Source organism: Gigantopelta aegis, unplaced genomic scaffold (genome assembly GCF_016097555.1).
Source record: "Gigantopelta aegis isolate Gae_Host unplaced genomic scaffold, Gae_host_genome ctg1724_pilon_pilon:::debris, whole genome shotgun sequence".
NCBI classification, from domain to species: Eukaryota; Metazoa; Mollusca; class Gastropoda; order Neomphalida; family Peltospiridae; genus Gigantopelta; species Gigantopelta aegis.
The window spans coordinates 62,730-83,895 of NW_024532781.1; the positions used below are offsets into that span (position 1 = coordinate 62,730).

At 34.2% G+C, this 21,166-nt stretch overlaps 1 protein-coding gene across 1 annotated transcript in view; it reads right to left on the reverse strand.

Moving 5' to 3' along the window:
• Positions 1-21,166, reverse strand: part of LOC121391114 (receptor-type tyrosine-protein phosphatase eta-like) — a gene marked incomplete at both ends in the record, with an annotated part of 92,024 nt that overhangs the window by 35,351 nt on the left and 35,507 nt on the right. The window contains 3 exons of the mRNA XM_041522851.1: positions 9,506-9,775; positions 10,554-10,691; positions 16,096-16,365. Coding sequence (XP_041378785.1) covers positions 9,506-9,775; positions 10,554-10,691; positions 16,096-16,365 — 678 coding nt within the window. The remainder of the gene's footprint in view (positions 1-9,505; positions 9,776-10,553; positions 10,692-16,095; positions 16,366-21,166) is intronic.

Genomic DNA, 21,166 nt, shown 5'->3' on the forward strand with positions numbered 1-21,166 from the left:
TGGAAATGGACGTTTTCGACTTCTTGTCATCTGTGGCACCCTCAACGCTGCTGCATACCACGATCAGGTGCTGGCCCAGGAACTTGTGCCCTTCATGGTAGCTCATGGTCCAGGTCTGACAATTTAGCTTGACAATGCCAGACCCCATACGGCCATCGTGACAAAGGATTACCTGAGGAACGTGGGCATCAATGTCATTGATTGGCCTTCAAGGTCGCCATGTCTGGGATGTGCTGGGAAGACGCCTGTGCACTGTCAGGTATCCTCCACAGACTTTGCAGGAACTTGGTGCCTCATTAGTGTAACAATGGCACTGTATCCCTAATGCAGTTTTTACACGCATCAGGCAGTCAATGAGGGGGCATTGCCTTGCAGTTGTGGGTACACATGGAGGACATACGCGCTACTGAACCTGTGATTTCATCAGACGACCGTGCTTGTGAATTACCATTTTGACTTTTTGTGGTTTTGACGAATTCTATGGGCTCAACATTTATTCCTATTCTTTCTTTGGACGTCACACAATAAAAAATATCTTATTTAACACATTCTTCTGTCATATTTACTAATTAGCCAAGATGAAACGGTTGTGAAGTTTTTAATTTGACTCAGTATATATTGTGTATTTTTAATCTTGCAGGGTGTTGCTATTAACATTATCCCACGATAGTTTTCCCAAATGGTAAATATTTGTATAATTCAAATCTAGTTTGGATGCTAGATGTGCAAGCTTTCTCTGCAGTATGCTACAGAGATTAAATCAATGCCAAAACATCCTGCACATAATGCAGTGTTTGAAAACAAATATATGAAGTTATTTGATGCGAAATCATATGCCATTCGAACATTTTGTCTTCGCATTAAGCCGTTTTTCTCATTGATTTAAACAACATTTTGGAACATCTTCATATTTGTTTTTGCCAACTTGGTGTATCAAAGGACCAGAAACTGTATTGATCTTGTGCATCTAAAGAAAGATCATACAGATGCAGTTATTTATAAACAACATTTCATGGAAATCCAAGAGAGGTACTGTGATTACATTCCTTCTTACACAGAGGAATCACGGGATGCGAATTCTGTGGCTTCTGCTACCGTTTTTCCATCAGACACAATGACTTCCACAAGATTGCCCGATTCAGAACAGAACAGAACTTTATTTACTCAGAACACCAAACGGTGTTACATTGAGGTGTTTACAAACATATATATATACACAATACAATGGCGGCTGCTGATTAAAACATACATACATATAATTATATCTATCTATATTTATCTATCTATCTATCTATCTATCTATCTATATACATATACACAAACGCTAAAATATATTAGTTGAATAAATCTATGACAAAGGCGTGTCTTTTAATACACTATTAATGACATTAAGAAACATACATAGTTTCTTTATAATAGATAATTGTTTTGTGTTAAAGAGCTTGTGTAATTTAAAAGTGTTTGGTCTGTTGAAGTAATATTTATTTAAGTAGGTTGATCTTTCGTTAGTAAAGTGTGGACATTGAAATAGGTAATGAAATTCATCACCTATTGTGATTTTGCAAAGAGGGCAAATTCTATTTTTTCTTTCAATATTTTGCCATCTGCCAGTTTCAATTGGAAGATAGTGATTGCTGGTTCTGAATCGACTGTAAATAATGCGTATTTTTTCAGGTAAGTAAAGAAGGTAATTTTCACAAACATGTGCCGATTTAAATATTCTATAAGTAATACATTTGGGATAAGTATTAATATTTTCGTTCCAGGTTTGTCTGAATTGATCTTTTAAACGTTGAGTAACTAACTTAATAAATGAGTTCTTATTTGAAACTGTCTGGTTTAACCAATAATTTCCCAGTCCTAATTTATTTAATATATCGTTTATATTACTTAACCATTTAAATTTTAACCCATTTTTTGTGCTTTCACTAATCATTGTTTTGTACAGTATATATGATATTTTAGAGGCCTTTCCTGTGATCAACGAGGCCCAATAACTTAGCATTCTAATGTGTATCTTAATATCTAATGGAAATACGCCTAATTCTCCATAAATCATGGGCAGTGGGGTACTTCTTCTTAGCCTTAATAAGTCTCTTAGAAAATTTAGCTGTGTTCTTTCTATATTTTGATTATTACCAAAACCCCAAATTTCTCAGGAATATAACAGAATAGGGACAATGGTACTATCAAACAAGTGTAATTGGCAGTCTATTGGTAAATTAAGATTTCTAATTCTCATTTTGAGTAAGGTCATACCTTTATTAGCCTGTGCTATTAAAGATTGTTTTGCTTGGATAAACGATCCTGTTCTAGTAAATATAATGCCTAAGTATTTATAGTTATCAACAATGTCTAATTTAATGTCCTTAATGTAGAATGATTTATTTTTGGGAGGTTTTGTACCAAATACTAATATTTTAGACTTATCTATATTTACTTTTAATTTCCAAATTTCACAATATTCCAAGAAAACGTTTAAAGACTTTTGTGTGCTGGGGTGTCATTAAACATTCATTCATTCATTCATTCATTAAATTATTCTTACAAAATATCAATAATTAGTGGCATATGATGGTCATGTAGATGGTTAAATAAAATATTTTAGGTACAAATCAAATGTATATATTTTCAGAAAATACTGTGTTGGATCATTAATTAGGTCAACCATCTGGGACTGAATGCCTTTAACTAATAGTATTACATAATTATTAGCAGTAATAAGTGTGTGGTCAGATCCGTTCACAGCACAGTGACCTGGTCACAGCTGATCAAAGACTGGTCAGTATGGTATGGTATCACCATTTGTTCCGACAACAAACACATCTTACTGCAGTCAGCTAGTGGCCACATAAGCACCAGTTCACACTACCCAGTCATCTTGCTACACTACCAGTATTTTCAACACAATGGGTTCTCTTTGGACAAACTGGTATCCCCTCATTGTTACTCGCTAGGTTTGGATTTTTTCCTCCTAAACACGAGCTCAAACTGATATTACTGCAGTATATCTTCCATAAACTATGCTGCTTGAGAAATCGGTCTTGGAATCTGTTTTTGTGTTTGGTAGTGCCTTCATTGTCGTGCTATGCAAACTTCTTCAGGTAAAGTTATTGTTTCCTGGCAGTCACACTATGTCTGTTTTATGGGGAGACAATATTAAAGGGTGTATACTACCAAATCAAATCCCATAGACGACAATAGTAACATATGCGGCTAAAACTCCTACCTGCAACGTATCAACCGACATAAACGCCACGGATATAAATACTTCCACCCCTTACACTTAAAGTGAATCAGAAAAAAATGGGGGTCAAGCTGCTAGTTTCTGAGATAACGGGTAGCGTCTATGACTACCCTAGTTTCGCACAAAATTCGAGTACTTTTTTTTACAGGTACCCCATACATGTTTCAAGCACAAGGCTACTTGACACATTGGTACTAGATGAAATAAAATTGCACATTTATTTTACCCAGATGAAACTATTATTTTTTACAACCAACACACATTTATAACCAATCACAGGACTTGTGGTGTTCACTTCTCTATCAAAAGTTGGGTGCACCTCGAACTTTGACCCAGCCGGAAGTTATTTGGTATAGTACTACCTATACTGATAACATACATTTTTCAAAAAGTGTCCAGCTATGTGTCTTTATCACAACCAGGATCTGGTGTATTCTGACATAAACTGACAACCTCACTGAAACTGTTGTTTCTACAGTGCAACCTAATATAATGTACACCTCAAAAAGCATATATATTGCATATAGTTTTGTACAAATGCAATATGTCATATTAAACAACAAAATGTTTTAAAATAAAACTCCTGAAGATATTTACTTTCAGTTGGGTGTGTGTACTCGGGTATATATGTAGAGACAACAAAGATAGTCAGAGTACCTCTACCCCTTTAAAGAATTCCATTAAAACACATGCACTTGATTGACCCCTAGACTATGAAGACCTTAACAGGCACATCAAAGAAATATCAGTATTAAAAAAAATACACTGTCTGAGGAAGGAAACACAAACATGACTGTACCTGTATGAAGTAATGATTTAATGTCCTGAACATTAGTGTTGAGAGGAAATCCTGTATGCTGGGTGTGGGTGTCTTCAAGTTACCAGGTGTGGGAATTTCAAATCCATCGGCCATGCTGATTTTCATAATGAACCATCAAAACTATTGGCAGCCACCAATATTCCTGACTATATTTTATTTATAGCCTACTGTAGTTGGAGGTTTTAATAGGTGTGATATCTGGAATAATCATGCAGCTTTAACATATTTATTTTTGATTAATTACTGAAAAAAACTATTTTTAAATGACAAAATTAACCGAACATCTATTTTCTTGCATTATTTTCTAATCCGAATGAATACAATATGTACATTAGATGTATTCCTGCAATCTGTAATCCAGCATTTTATTTAGCTAGTAACATTAGGTAATACAGCTTTAACAATAAAATAAATTTATCAACTTAAACCAAGGCAGATAATCAAATCTGAAAAAATTGGTTCTGAATCTAGTATAAACTCAAAATGCTTTTCATGAGAGCTAACTAAGTGATTATTAAGAAACAAAAATTATCTGGAGATCTAAGTATATGTTTAACAACCTTATTGTTATGTACAAATAAGAACAGAAGGCACAATAGTGACAACAAATTTAATTATGTTTTTGGTAAAGTTTTTCTTCAAATTTACTTTAAATTTTGCATAAAACTACAAATTTGTCTAAAATATAACTTAGCACCCTATAAATATGTTAAAATGACAATAAAAATCAACTTCTTTACAAATTTGAGTTTTCAGAATTTCATACATAAAAAATTAACAATGTTAATGGAAACTAAAGACATTAACCCACTATTGGCACATGCTATTTTTAATATAAAAATAAATTGCTATTAAAATCTTAGTTCAGGTTGCCTATATATAATACCATATTTAAGAGCAGTTGTATATGGCAAGTCAAATACCATGTAAAAAGAAATTATTGAAATCTTTACAGTATAGGCCAAAACCAACTTTTCTTCAGTGCTAACTTTGATTCAAACTCCATTCAGAGCCATGTACAGAGATTATTGTCAAGGTCAAGGTCAGTGTGAACTTGCATGATCGAGTGATGGCTAATTAATCAACCAGTATAGTTTAATTAAATAAAATGACAAAATCATAATATTTTTTATTATGCACTGAATATGTGCTATAGGGTGTATACTACCAAATCAAATCCCATAGACAACAATAGTAACATATGCGGCTAAAACTCCTACCTGCAACGTATCAACCGACATAAACGCCACAGATATAAATACTACCACCCCTTACACTTAAAGTGAATCAGAAAAAAATGGGGGTCAAGCTGCTCGTTTCTGAGATAACGGGTAGCGTCTATGACTACCCTAGTTTCGCACAAAATTCGAGTACTTTTTTTTACAGGTACCCCATACATGTTTCAAGCACAAGGCTACTTGACACATTGGTACTAGATGAAATAAAATTGCACATTTATTTTACCCAGATGAAACTATTATTTTTTACAACCAACACACTCACATTTATAACCAATCACAGGACTTGTGGTGTTCACTTCTCTATCAAAAGTTGGGTGCACCTCGAACTTTGACCCAGCCGGAAGTTATTTGGTATAGTACTACCTGAGTTTCCTGAGTTTGCTGCAATTTTTGAAGATGTTATCGACTAAAAAAAATATTTCTACAATTAAACTTACATATTTAATATATTCTTGTTTAGAATATATATTAGACATGTTTCTGATCGTTCTAATATTTGTACTAGGTTAATTTTCATTTTATTTCCTAAAAATATTTTTTTCGTACGTATGAAATTATTTGAAGACAAAATCCAGTTTGGGCTTCTTACAAATATTAAGATGACCAGAAACACATCGAATATACAGACACTGATATTCTAAACAAGAAAAAATATTTAATATGTAAGATTAATCATAGAAATATTTTATTTGTCGGAAACATCTTACACTGCAGCAAACTCAGGAATGTCCCTTTAATAATTCCTTTCAACTTGCTCCGACGCCATATAACCGTAAATAAAATGTGTTGAGTGCGCCATTAAATAAACCATTTCCTTCCTTTCAAATTGATCGCCATCTATATATAATGTAGCAAAAAAAAAAAGTGGAATTGTTTTATCGATTCTGATAAGGCAATCTATTATTTTTTTAATGCGTATATTGATATAGGATCTTTGGATAGGCATTTTCCCAACGAAGAACACTTAGTTTTAAAAATAACACTCCTCTAAACAAAGACTAATATAAGGACATGTCATGGCATATCAGATTAGTGAAAAAAATACATGACAATACTCTGTGATGTTAATAATACCAGTGTATATTCTTTATATGACCGAACGATGGTGTCACAACCAGATAACTGTAAACCTAAAGTGTAAAACACGCCATGCTTGGTGAGGCGTTGCTGATGTTGTAACAGGACTATGTATTGTTGAAAATTTGTGGTCGTATTTTGTGATTATGTAACTGGTTGTGTACAGTTCTTCCAATAATCGGCTTAACTGAAGGATCTTTCGGGATGCCAGGCATGTCTCAAAATGATTCTGTATGTGTACTAGCCTGATATAGGCATTTGCAGACGTGCCGTCACTGGTAGGCTTCTTAAATACAGATGATCTCAAGTATTAGTAACTTTTGATAAAAGCTTCGTAGACGCTGTATGGTAATTAGATGAAGAGCGTCTAGCAAAAATGTTTTGTGTCATTCCAATTTCAAACTTACCAATCGATCGTAGACGTTCATTTTCTGAGACCTTTTTTCCGCCAGTATATATGTATCAGTTACGAACATTATAGTGAAAATAAGACATACTCTACGCATATAGTAATAGTGTTGATTTCCACCACTCTATTTTGATTTTTTGTTGGGTTTTTTGTTTTTTCTTTTGGTGGGGAGTGGTAAACTATTTGGCTATTAACAAACATAACTGAATCACATGAACATTTCATCTAACTATGTAATTTATTTTTGTATAACTTTGAGTATATTCGTAAATTCGTAGAGGAAATTTCACATTATTAGCAGAAAACTCAAAACTTGCGAAAAATGGTACAAAAACATAATTGCCAAAATCACAAAAAGAAAAATTCATTATCTCTACTTGTTCACTTTTAGAACTTACTGGGTATTCAGCATGTTTTCTAAGACAAAATTATGCTGAAACTGCTCAAGAATTGGAAAACTCCCTTATATTAACCAAATGCTATACAAGCTAAGTTCCAACAACCAACCACAACTGGGTCTTCTCTTACTTGTAACAAAACCAGATGTATACTCCAAAACTTAATTACGATGTAATCAACTCAAGAAGTCAGCACACTATAATTGAATATCAAATTCGGTTCGTCTAACAAATTCAAACTGTGATTTTAAAAAGTGTAATATGTATAATCATGTGTAATTTCTGAGAAAAAAACACAGATTGTAGCACAAACTCAAAATCGACTGCCAATTAATAGTTGTTTGTTACAAGTATGATATGACCCTGGTCGCAGATCACTTCAATCTACATCCTATAAGGATAGGGGCAGGACATAGCCCAGTGGTAAAGCCGTCGGTGGACCCACTGGACTATTTCTCGTTCTAGCCAGTGCTCCACAACTGGTGTTACAAAGGCCGTGGTATGTACTATGCTGTCTGTGGGATGTTGCATATAAAAGATCCCTTGCTGCTAATCGAAAAGAGTAGCCCATGAAGTGGCGACAGCGGGTTTCCTCTCTCAATATATGTGTGGTGACATCCTTAACCATATGTCTGACCCCATATAACCGTAAATAAAATGTGATGAGTGCGTCGTTAAATAAAATATTTCTTCCTTCCTAAGAGAATAATTTTGAAATAATGCCAATACAACAACCCCCAATACTTGGTTCAAAAGATGAAACAGACTTCCAGAGCCTTGGATGAGAGACCTTCTGAATTTCGTACATTGCAGATAGAACAAAAAGAATCAATATGGGGTGTGGTAAATTCATAACGAGATAAACATTATTTTCCAAATAATTTACAATTAATGTAAAGTTGAAAGTACATATATGAATAGGGATGACAACGACAACTGAAAATAATAGCACAAAAGTAAATCGCCATTCGTCAGCTGGATCATCCATCATTAAAATCTTTAAACAATGCAATTATTGTCATTTCCTGACTGGTGATTTACACCACATGACTTGTACAACCAATAAAAACATGCATTTTATTGAGCTTATTTCATATCCATGAAACTTGAAAGTAAAAAGAAAACAATGACTGTATAATGTGTATATATTTGTTGTAACCGACGATGTACAGACGTGTTGTTACTACATTTTGTAGAAAGCTAGTTCAAGTTGAATATTAACATATATTTATTGATTCTGTGATATTATGTGATGACCATTGTCAGGATACCATTTATCAAACAACCTTCAGTGGAGCAAACAAATATCGTGAGCTAGCGTTTGTTTGTTGGTTGGGTTTTTTAAAACAACTAGCCCATCAGCCTACTGGGTTTGCATTTGTCACTAGCCCTGTGTTACAAAGCATTAGCCCCAGTGGCTGGGATAGCAGATCTGTCGAACTCTGAATTGTGGCTCCTGATACTGGCGGAATCTGATTTTTATTATTTTCCCATCCAGTGGCTAGCGATTTGACATATGACCTTGCTACTTGTGTCATAGTTTCGAATCGAACTACTATATTGTCAACTAGCATCTGGATACATTTCAAGAGCTATATATTGCATTCGAATGGTTCCCCTGGATCTGTTGTTAACTTAATGTTTATTTAAGCATAGTTTGTTCTGCCCGACCCCCATCTTCAAAACAAAGAGACAAAAAGACTTTAAAAAAACCCCAAAGCTCCAATTTGCATCATTTACAAACAATCTACATGGCTTTCAATTCATTAGTGTGTTCATTAATGTTTACATGCACGTACACACATATGCATGAATGCATGCAAGAACGTACACAGGTACGCATGCAAACACACACATACACAAGAACTGACCACAATTATGTTTTGGTTCATGCATATATCAATCGGGGGGGGGGGGGGGGGGGAGGGGGGAGGGGAGTGTATGACTGCATTTTATTTAGCCAATCTTTTTTCCAAATTATACTTATAGATTAAAAAGAGAACCCTTTGTTCTTATTTTCAAAAACAGTTTTCCTTTTCACATGAACCCCAACTAGAATTATTAACAAAAAAACTATATTTTGTCCATTAGGATACAATAAAATATAAAGTGTCACTGTCAATCGTACTAATGTTATTAAGTAACAAAACATAACATATTGACCCTATTTTGGGGAATATCAGGTTTAAAAGACATAAGAAATATTAATGTATTGGGTAACAAAAAGTGATATATCCCTCACTGATGGTCAATAAATAAATATCACATATCCGATAGGTGACATTAGTTACATTAGTGACACCATTAACCTACTTGTTTTTGCTGTAAAGAGAGGTGGTGCAGTCTGTTGTGTCCTGTAAGTGATGTGTGTTGTCACGGTTATGAAATACTCCGTTCCAGGCTGAAGACCAGTGATTTCCTTCATGTTGGTTCCCTTGGTTACATCAGCACTGCCAGGACCAGATGTCCATGTCACAACATATTTATAATCTGCTGTTGTATCCAATGGTGGTTTCCAGTTTACTGTCAATGAGTTGAGTGTTGATGATTGCAATCTCAGATCGGTAACCTGTAGGCTGATAACTGAAATAAATGGAATTTATTGTGACAATAAACATATTTATGTACTCGAACACAAAACTGTATTATTAACTATATTATATGGATGATATTTTGTGGACCTTATTGTTATCGTATAGAACAATATAATTATTTAGGGCTTAGTTAAAAATTTATAAAATTATATACATACATGTATACCTTTTCGACAATTAATGAAGAATAACAATCTGATTTTGGAAACTGATCCCCCACAACCTGAATTTTTTTAATGAATAATAATAATAATTTGTCCTGTGTACACACGTTTATAAACATCAAAATGATTTAATAAATAATTCAAAATAATTCATTATGTCTTTCAATGAAAGAAATTGGTATGGTTGTGTAAAAAACAAAAATTTCAGGTTGGCGACTTCATTTCACTATGAGTACATATTTCTTGAAATGTAATCATGATTGCATGCAATCATGATTACTGGACAGTGTAATCACAATCGTAATCGATTACTTCCAGTTTTCTTGTAATCGTAATCATAACAATCTCAAGTAATCATCTCTGATACACACACACACACACACAAAGCGCGTACATATATATATATAAGCACTATGAATATAAATATAAAAATAAATGGAATCATGGTTTTAAACATGATGTGGGGTAACTTTGTGGAGTCCACAGTTTCCTCTTGTTATCATCAAATTTTAAAGGAACCATTTGGATTATGCTTTATGTAACAACAAATTATTTTCATATAAAATAACTTTTCGTTTTGACAAAATGAGACACCTCACGTACTTGATGTGCATGTAGTAGTTGTACGATAAAATCCATCTGCACATCGACAGACATTTGCCGTATTGTCGTCTGAGCTGCAGTCTGTGTTAGGTTCTCCACACTCACTGGTAGCTTGACAAGCCTGTCCAAATGTGTATTCTAAAACGTAAAACAGATAGATATCAACATTTGAACAGTGCAGCAGCAGAAACATCACTTTATCATATATTGTTATATCCCACGGCAGTGCTGAAGAATTTTAAAAATAATAAGTCTGTAACTTTCTGAAAATTAAAAACCCCAAGCTCATATCATCTGCACCTAAAACATAATGCGATATTCAACACACCACCCACACCAGGCAGGAACTGGGTCTTCTCCTACCTGTAGCAAAACCAGATGTGGACTTCAAAACTTAATTAAAATGCAGCCAACTTTCAGAAGTCAACTATTAAATTAGGACAGATATCAACAGCTATTGTAAAACAATGTTGTATATTCAATCATCTGCAATTTATGTATTAAATACATTTATCTATTGAAAAACTCTTCCCCTCTTGTAAACTTCCACCACAGCTACAAACAGCATAACCAACATTAATGAAATTCACAACAGTACATATTTCAAAAGTGGTCAACAGCAAACCCAAAAATTCAAAAGCTCAAACTAGATTTTGCCTTCAATAATTCTGTACATGTAAAAACTAAAATCATTTTAACCTATAAATAACATGAGGAATACCAGAATCACAAGGAATTTTAATTTTATCCAACACCTGAATATAATTTCCATCCCACAGCAAAATTAAAGTGTCTATAGAAGACAAAGTATTAATCAGGGGAAAAAGTTAGTTAATCTAGATTTCAAACATATTTTTTAGTTACGAAAAAATATTGGTTGATCAAAGTTCCCTCATATACTTTTAATAAAATGTTGCACTGATTGTGATAAGTTGCCACCTTTGATTTCTGTCATTTCCGACACCAAAACTATTTTAACTTCACCAAGTCAAAATAGATTAATTAAGGAATTCAGGCAGAATGTAGCCCAGTGGTAAAGCGCCTGCTTGATGTGCAGTCAGACTGAGGTCGATCCCCGTCAAAGGACCTATTGGGCTATTTCTCGTTCCAGCCAGTGTACCAAGGCTGGTGTATCAAAGGTTGTGGCATGTGCTAACCTGTCTGTGGGATGGTGAATATAAAAGATCCCTTGTTACTAATGAAAAACATGTAGCAGGTTTCCTGTCTAACACTATATGTCAAAATTACCAAATGTTTGAAATCCATTCGCCGACAATTAATAAATCAATGTGCTCTAGTGGTGTCATTAAGCAAAACACACTTTTTAAATTACAGAATTTGTTATGCCTCCTACAAAACTATATTACTTTATTTCCTGATGTGAATGACTTAAAAGGAATACAAGGGAACATTTTCATATTTCGCCCGCCATTTTTCCACTTGGACCATTCACATCAAGCACCTTTGGGGTCAGAATGACCAAATTCAAATACCATTTTCAGTTCAAAATGGTCCCGTAGATTTGAGGAAATTGAAGTTTAAATGTTTAAGTATAGTAAACTTCGCCGCTACTAAGGGACAAATTAAATAAACCTTTAAATACGTAACGACTATTTAAGATTTGCCTAATTTTCCCCTAGCGGGTCAGAATGACCACATTCACAAACTTGTTGCCAACAAAGCTTCCCACAAACGTTTGTTGGAACTGATAAAGTACTTTTGGAGAAGTCACCAAAGAAATAATTTTAAATCCATATCTCTGTATATAACTTATTATTATAACAATAACAAAACTTCCCTCCCTCCCCAGGGACAAACTGGGAAGCCAACCATAATGACATTCACAAATTTAACCTTTACCTCATATGGAAACTACTAGTATTTGATTTTGTTTTAATTGGTATAAGTTTCCCTTTTTGCCCTTCGCCCTTTGGGTCCCTGGCAAATCAGAATGACCAACATTTGTTATGTTTAATAACATCACTAGAGCACATTGATTTTTTAATTACCAGCTATTGGATGTCAAACATTTGGTAATTTTGACATATAGTATGAAAAAGAAAACCTGCTACTTTTCTCCATTAGTAGCAAGGGATCTTTTATATGCACCATCCCGCAGACAGAATATCACATACCACGGCCTTTGATATACCAGTCGTGGTGCACTAGATGAAATGAGAAATAGCCTACCCAGGTCCACCAACGGGGATCGATCCCAAACCAATCACGCACCAAGCGACTTCTTCCCAACCCAGAATGAACAAATTCACCAATATGTTTTTCCATGCTGCAAGGAAGCTTTCAACTAAGTTTGGTTGGAATTGGTCGAGTAGTTTAAGAATTTTAAAATTGGTTTAACTTTCCCCTGTGAAGGTGATGTTAGAATGACCTAATTCACAAAAGTTTCCCAAGGATGTACCGATTAAGGAAGCTACCCATAAAATTTTATTGGAATGTGTGGTATGATCAGAAAGCTATTTATGTCTAGTTTCCAAAACTGTTTACAGTTCTTAGATATACCTAGCCATCCATAAGTTATGTCCATTTTAGCAAATCATATTTTAGACTTCAACAAGAGTAACCTTTTGTCAAAAATTCATACCTTTTTAGACAGTACTAGACAGTAAAATATTATCTAGAAGACATATTAAACAACTTTAACTTGTAAAACATACTTTACTTTACATATTTAATGGTTGTTCAGTTTATGTACTAGGAAGTTACTTTAAGGTCGCATATAGACAAATCTCAGAGTTAAGATGATCTAGGTATTATAAATAGTTGTTGTTAGGTAATGTAACATTGAATTGGCACTTATGGGTCACGCCAAAACAATATCTTTAGTCAAGGGAGGTAATTCTTCGGTATAGTGCAAGACAGCTCCGGTGGACCATTAACAGTTGCAGGCCTCCCAGCCACTTGTACATATTAAAATATAGGAAATATAGGAATTTGTATACCAAAATATAGGAGTTTTATAGGAAAATGTGGACCGATTGTCACGATTATAGGCATTTTACACGGATTTCTAAAGACATTTACATTACTATAATCAGGGTTAGATCTTCACCATTTTTTTCAGGGTGTTAACAGGACTACCTGGCTTTCATTTCAGAAAGTCCCTTGAAGTTTCAAGTGGTCCATATTTTTAAACTATTTGTTTTATCTCGAACAATCTCTTATTCAACAAAATAAATATTATTAAATGATGTAACCTGAGATGAATAATTGATTGAAACATGCAAGCAGAATTGCTTTAAAATGGAGGGGGGGGGGAGGGGGATGGCATTTTTGTAACTCAGTGGAAATTAATATGCACCGTATTGGCATTTCTATTGGCACACCTTGTCTAAATTTAACTCTGATGACGTGTGTACCGTCTTACAAAAACCTGTGACAACTGCCAATTGATATATTATTATTGTTTTGCTGAGAATGGTCAATTTCGTAGTTCTTTTATTCTGACGTAATGTTGGTAAATTAAACTACCATTCTATGAAAATGTTCCAAATTCAAGATGATTGTATTTTGGTGGAAGACTGCATCGACTACAAAATGTGTAACTCACGCATGTTCATTTTAGACTGGATGCGGTAACAGTTCTGACCAAAATACTTCTCATCGCGTACTGTACATGAATGTGACATGATGGGGTCCAGTAAAGTTATACTCAATATAACTGTTTTCTGAACAAGCCTGTTTCTGCTGTTTAAAATAGGTCAGGAGATCCACAAAACGTTACATCTGTGCTAAATAAATTTTAAAATTCCAGGTGGTCCAACGGACTAAGTGTTTGCAGCTTCAGGTAGTCCTGTTAATTTTCAGGTAGTCTCAGACTACCGGACTACTGTTAAGATTGAACCCTGCTAATGGTATGTTCTTACCTTACATATGTACACAAGATACAATCTACTACCTCAACAATTATATACCAAGGCGTGCCAGCAGTCCATGCACATATCCAGGATACTTTGAAAGTCGGTGCATCTTGTATCAGTAATGTTTGCCCAATTAATTCACTATTATCATATAACCATTCCCCACAGCTAATATACCTTACAATTTTGGCAGTTGTAAATTCTTATTAGAATTATATAGATCATATTAATTATTATAAAAGAATTGAACTATATTTATCAACACTATATAAAGCAAAGGGAATTAAAGAAAAAGGGAAGTTATACGAAATGCATTACGGTTATAATGGGGAAAAAACTCAACCGAATGTTCTTATTTGTTTTATATGTACAAGAAATGGACTATGTGCATATTGTTTTTCTAATGTACTGCTCTCTCTGTTGATGAAGAAAAGGATTTTTTTTAAAGAATATATATATATATATATATATATATGTATATATATATATATATATATACAGTGGACTCTGTCTAAACCGGACTCACTTTGTACCGTCGAAATAGTCCGGTTTACATAGAGGACCGGTTTAGACAGAGTTTCACCCAGAGTTATGGTTCTTGAATAATCGACAATGACATTTGATCCCATGTTTTGACTGCGGATTTAAATCAAATTCTTGTATTAATTTGACTTTAGTTTCTAACGAAAGTTCGATACGTTGCCGTTTTTGGGGTCGTTCCGCCATTATAAATGAAATAAGATAACACAAAATATACGAGCGATTCGCACCTATTTATACATGCGTTAGGTTGACAAGTATAACTCGCCGAATTCATAAGTGTGTAATCAGTTAGGTATCAACACACACACTAATATTAATCCGATTGATCTAACGACCTACCGCAATAAGAGTAAACTTCACACGTGTGCGATTACATTTTGTATTTGGCATCCTGATTTGGAAATTTGGCAATTGACGATCATTGTTCAACTAATTAAGCAGCCCGTCGTTCAGTCAAATCCCAATCCGGTGTAGACAGAGGTAATTAATGCATGAACGGTTCTTTCGTTCTTGATTTTTGATCCAGAGTCCGGAGTAGACAGAGTACGGATTAGGCAGAGATTTATATCTAAGAGATAAACGGTAGCTGGACGGGACTTTAGAAATGGACCAGTTTACGCAGAGATCCGGATTACACAGAATCCGGTTTAGACAGAGTCCACTGTATATATATATTAGTAACAAAGATATTTCATAATATCACACACACATACACACACACACACACATACACACACACACACACACACACACTAATTGACCTCAATTATGTTTTGGTTTATGCAAGTAGGAACAGAAAGAACAATGTGCACAATGAACAACCCCGAGGTTTAGATCTTGACCACTTGAAAATTGAAACTAACTTAGAACTATTAATCACAAAATTAAAAAAACATTGTCCTACAGGGTATAGTTCCATTAATATAAATTAAAACATACACGTTCTAGTCGTATTTATGTTTTCATGTAATAAACATATTTTGACCATATTTCTGGGAATATTTGGTTTTATAAGCAAATTAATTGTCAATTTATTGGATGAATGAAACCTGATATTGTCCTCACTGATGGCCAATAATAAATAAATATAACATATACAATTAGTGACACAATTAACCTACTTGTTTTCGCTGTAAACAGAGGTGGTGCCGTTTTCTGTGTCCTGTAAGTGATGTGTGTTGTCACGGTTATGGAATACTCTGTTCCAGGCTGAAGACCAGTGATTTCCTTCATGTTGGTTCCCTTGGTTACATCAGCACTGCCAGGACCAGATGTCCATGTCACAACATATTTATAATCTGCTGTTGTATCCGATGGTGGATTCCAGTTTACTGTTAACGAGTTGAGTGTAGACGATTGCAGTCTCAGATCGGTAACCTGTAGGCTGGTAACTGAAATAAAATTAATATAATCACCTATAATGAGACTATTCAAAGGTCAGCTACTGTACCATTACATACAGTTGTTATCTACTGTTTTACAATCATTTAAAACAGAAGGTTTCAGTCTCGAGTGGTTCACTAATGAAAAAAGCCAATGTCCACTTCCTATAGGTTGCACTATACCAATTAATTTCCATCTGGGTCGAAGTTCGAGGTGTACCGAACTTTTGATAGAGAAGTTAACACCACAAGTCCTGTGATTGGTTATAAATGTGAGTGTGTTGGTTGTAAAAAAAATTAGTTTCATCTGGGCTAAAAATGTATGCAATTTTATTTGATGTAGTACCACCGTGTCAAGTAGCCTTGTGCTTGGAACATGTATGGTGTACCTGTAAAAAAAAGTACTAAAATTTTGTGCGAAACTAGGGGTGTTGCAGAAACATCTGGTTATACCGAAAATGAGCCATGAAAGGTACCATTTTCTGCAGTTAATACTTTGAGGTAGGGGTTGTAGTACTGATATTTATGGGTCACAGTTTGTTTGATATATTGCATATAGTGTTTTTAAAACACAAACGTTAACATGGTCGCCTATGGGATTTGAATTGGTATAGTCCAACCTGCACATATTCAGTGCATATAAAAAAGATTATGATTTTTGTGATTTAATTAAATTAAACTACACTATTTGATTAATTAGCCGTCACTCGGCCATGCAAGTTCACAATGACCTTGACCTTGACAATAATTACTGTACATAGCTCTGAATGGAGTTTAACAAAAATTAGCACTGAGGAAAAGTTGGTTTTGGCCTATAATTCATACTATACAGATTTGAATGTTCTTATTTACATGGTTTTTGACTTGCCATATACAACTGCTCTTAAATATGTTAATATATCTAGGCAGTCTGAACTTAGATTTTAATAGCAATTTATTTTTATATTAAATATAACATGTGCCAATATTGGGATAATGTCTTTAACTTCTATAAACATAGTTAATGTTTCATGTGTGTACTTCTGATAGCTTAACTTTTTAAAGACCTTGATTTTTATTGTCCTTTTGGCATATTTATAGGGTGCTAAGTCATATTTTAGACACATTTGTAGTTTTAGGGGAAAGATTTTTTACTTTGAAGAATTTATTTACCAAAGCCATAATTAAAATTTTTGTCACTATTGTGCCTTCTGTTCTCATTTATACATAACAATAAGCTTGTTTAACATATCTTTAGGTCTCCAGATCAAATCTTTTTTTTAAAATAATCACTTAGTTTGCTCCCATGAAGTGTATTTTGAGTGTATACTAGATTTGGAACCAATTTTTCCAGATTTGATTATCTACCTTGGTGTAATTTGATGATTTATTTTATTGTTAATGCTGTATTATCCAATGTTAATAGCTAAATGATATGCTGGATTACAGATTGTAGGAATACATCCAATATACATATTGTATTGATCTGGATTAGAAAATAATGCAATAAAATAGATGTTCGGGTAATTATGTCACTTAAAAACAGGTTTTTTTTAGTAATGAATCAAAAATAAATATGCGAAAGCTGCATGATAATTCCAGATATCACACATTTTTAAAACCTCCAACTACAGTAGGGTATACATAAAATATAGTCAGGAATATTGGTGGCTGCCAATGGTTTTGATGGTCCAATTTGAAAATCTGCATAGCTGATGGATTTGAAATTCCCGCACATGGTAACTTGAAGATGCCCACACTCAGCATACAGGATTTTCTTCCAACAGTGATGTGCAGGACATTAAGTCATTACTTCATACAGATGCAGTCATGTTGGTTTTCCCTTCCTCAGACATTGTATTTTTTTAATACTGATATTTCTTTGATGTGCCTATTGAGGTCTTCATAATCTAGGGGTCAGTCAAGTACATGTGTTTCAATGGAATAAGTTTAAGGAGTTGAGGTACTCTGAATAGCCTGCTGTCTCTACATATATAGCTGAGCACACACACACATCTGACAATAAATATCTTCAGGAGTATTATTTAAAAAAAAATTATTTGTTCAAATATGACTATTGCATTTGTACAAAACTGTACAAAATACATGTGTTTTGTGAGGTGTACATTAAATTAGGTTTGCACTGTAGAAACAACAGTTTCAGTGAGGTTGTCAAGTTTATGTCAGAAGACACCAGATCCTGGTTGTCATAAAAACATATGATTCACCACCTTTTGAAACATGTATGTTATCAGTATAGGTTGCACTATACCAATTAATTTCCGTCTGGGTCGAAGTTCGAGGTGTACCGAACTTTTGATAGAGAAGTTAACACCACAAGTCCTGTGATTGGTTATAAATGTGAGTGTGTTGGTTGTAAAAAAAAAATTAGTTTCATCTGGGCTAAAAATGTATGCAATTTTATTTGATGTAGTACCACCGTGTCAAGTAGCCTTGTGCTTGGAACATGTATGGTGTACCTGTAAAAAAAAGTACTAAAATTTTGTGCGAAACTAGGGGTGTTGCAGAAACATCTGGTTATACCGAAAATGAGCCATGAAAGGTACCATTTTCTGCAGTTAATACTTTGAGGTAGGGGTTGTAGTACTGATATTTATGGGTCACAGTTTGGTTGATATATTGCATATAGTGTTTTTAAACACAAACGTTAACATGGTCGCCTATGGGATTTGAATTGGTATAGTCCAACCTATAGATTTGCCCACATCATATAAATGCCTCATTTGCCCTAACAGGGCGTACCTATGGTGGACAGAAGAACAGTCATAGAAAAAGGCCAAGATTTTTGGACAGGTAAGCACATGCGATATGTAATGCATATTATTGCTTAATGTGAACAAGTCAATTGGTAATTTATATTAATTTTATAACACAGTAAACATGTGGAGGCTATTAAATATAACGGGTACAAGAAAGTGTAAAATGTCCACTACATAGAGTTCATAACTACATAGTATATAGATTTGTCTTGACAAATACACTTCCCCTGCGTTTATTGGGGAGGGGTGTGTGTGTGTGTGGGGGGGAGGGGGGAGGGGGAGGGTGTGTGTGTGTGTGTGTGTCACTAACAGTTCATACGCCAATTTATTATTGGTGTAAAATGTTTACAATCCAAGTTCTTAATTGTTTCTAATCTACTTTTAAGCGTGAAAAATTATGTGGGGTATAATCAAACAAATACAATATGTACATGCGAGGAGTACCATGGGTGGGTAATGTTATGAAGGGGAGGGTAAAACAAATCTCACATTTTGTGTGTATGTACTTTAAGGATGGCCCCTGGCAGGGTCGTACCTAGTGGGGTTGCCAAGAAGACAAAATGCACCCCCCAGAAAAATACAAAACACGGTTCATTTTAGTTTAAAATTGTTTTTGTCTACCTGGGCCCTGTTCCACGAAATAATCTTAACTTTCGTTAATTGTAGTGCTTTATGTTGAGTTTTACAGCTGACACATGTAAGATATAAAGCTGTTCCACAAAGCAGCCTTACGGTAGTTGTAATGATTAAAATCTTCTTTGTGTTGAAGTGCGAATTAGTTAAATAATATATTGGTTACTGCTTATTCGGAACATCTTGGATGTATTTATCTAAAAGTAACTTTGTCAGTTTATTTGCTAAGCAATAATTTCCAAATGCATAAGTCATGAGAGTTATCACCAATAGTTTCGCGTGTGAAGGTCGTATGGCCTAGAATGTTAATCATCGAATGAATTAATTAATGTTTAACGACACCCCAGCACAAACATACACATTGGTTATTGGGTGTCTGGTTAATCATCGAATGCCGACTTTCATAAAAGGTAGTATGTGTATATTTGATCCATTTTTACACAAATAGTTTGTATCCTTCTTTAAGAAAAAACATCAAATTATCTTCTAACTGCCATTAAGGGCTTATAAATGTCTCATACTAATCGTAAATTTTCAGATGAATTTATTACAGTAAAGCTGAATGACAAAACTGTATCCCGTGATCAAAATCATATCTGTGTGCAAGGCAAAGTGGAAAGAAAATGTTAGGCAAGGTCGTGATTGCTTCCATGATTCACTACCAGGTGCTCATCCTTAGGACCGCTACACCCTTAGTATAGATCTGAAACAGGATGTTTCAATCTCCGCCTGTAGGACTGCCACTCTCAAGACCACAAACAATATGAAGGCTTTTCTGAGTCCTTGGATGTTATAAACCTGATTAAATAACTTCTCTGAGTATGACGAACATGTCCTAACGTATCCCAAACATTGTGAAATATTGACACAAAAACCTGGAGCAGAAGGAATATTGCTAAACATAAAAGTAAACTTGATTATTAGAAAACAGCATAAATTTGTATCAAGGCCAACATCTTTCTGAATCTCTAGGTATAGATCAAGGCATGAAACATGTTCTACTTTTTGTAGTTTTCTTTATTTCTAACTGGCGAGTAATCAATGGAAGGTAATGTTTTCACACACACACACACACACACATATATATATATATATCTCAGAGATAGGGTACTCGTAATCAGTAATCGTAATCGATTACATATTTTCATGTTATCGCAATCATAATCAATTACAATGTTTAAAAATGGCATGTAATCGCAATCGTAATCGATTACAATGACAATGTAATCATAATCAGCGATTACTTTCATGATTACTCATAATTTATCAAGCTGATATCCCATTGTATTCTACTTTAACTTTCCGTATATACTGATTAACCCAATTGAAATTTAGCATCAGTATTGCATTTTATAAGAAACACATACTAAATTATGGTTTATTTCTAATCTTTGTATATATTCATATATTTATATTCT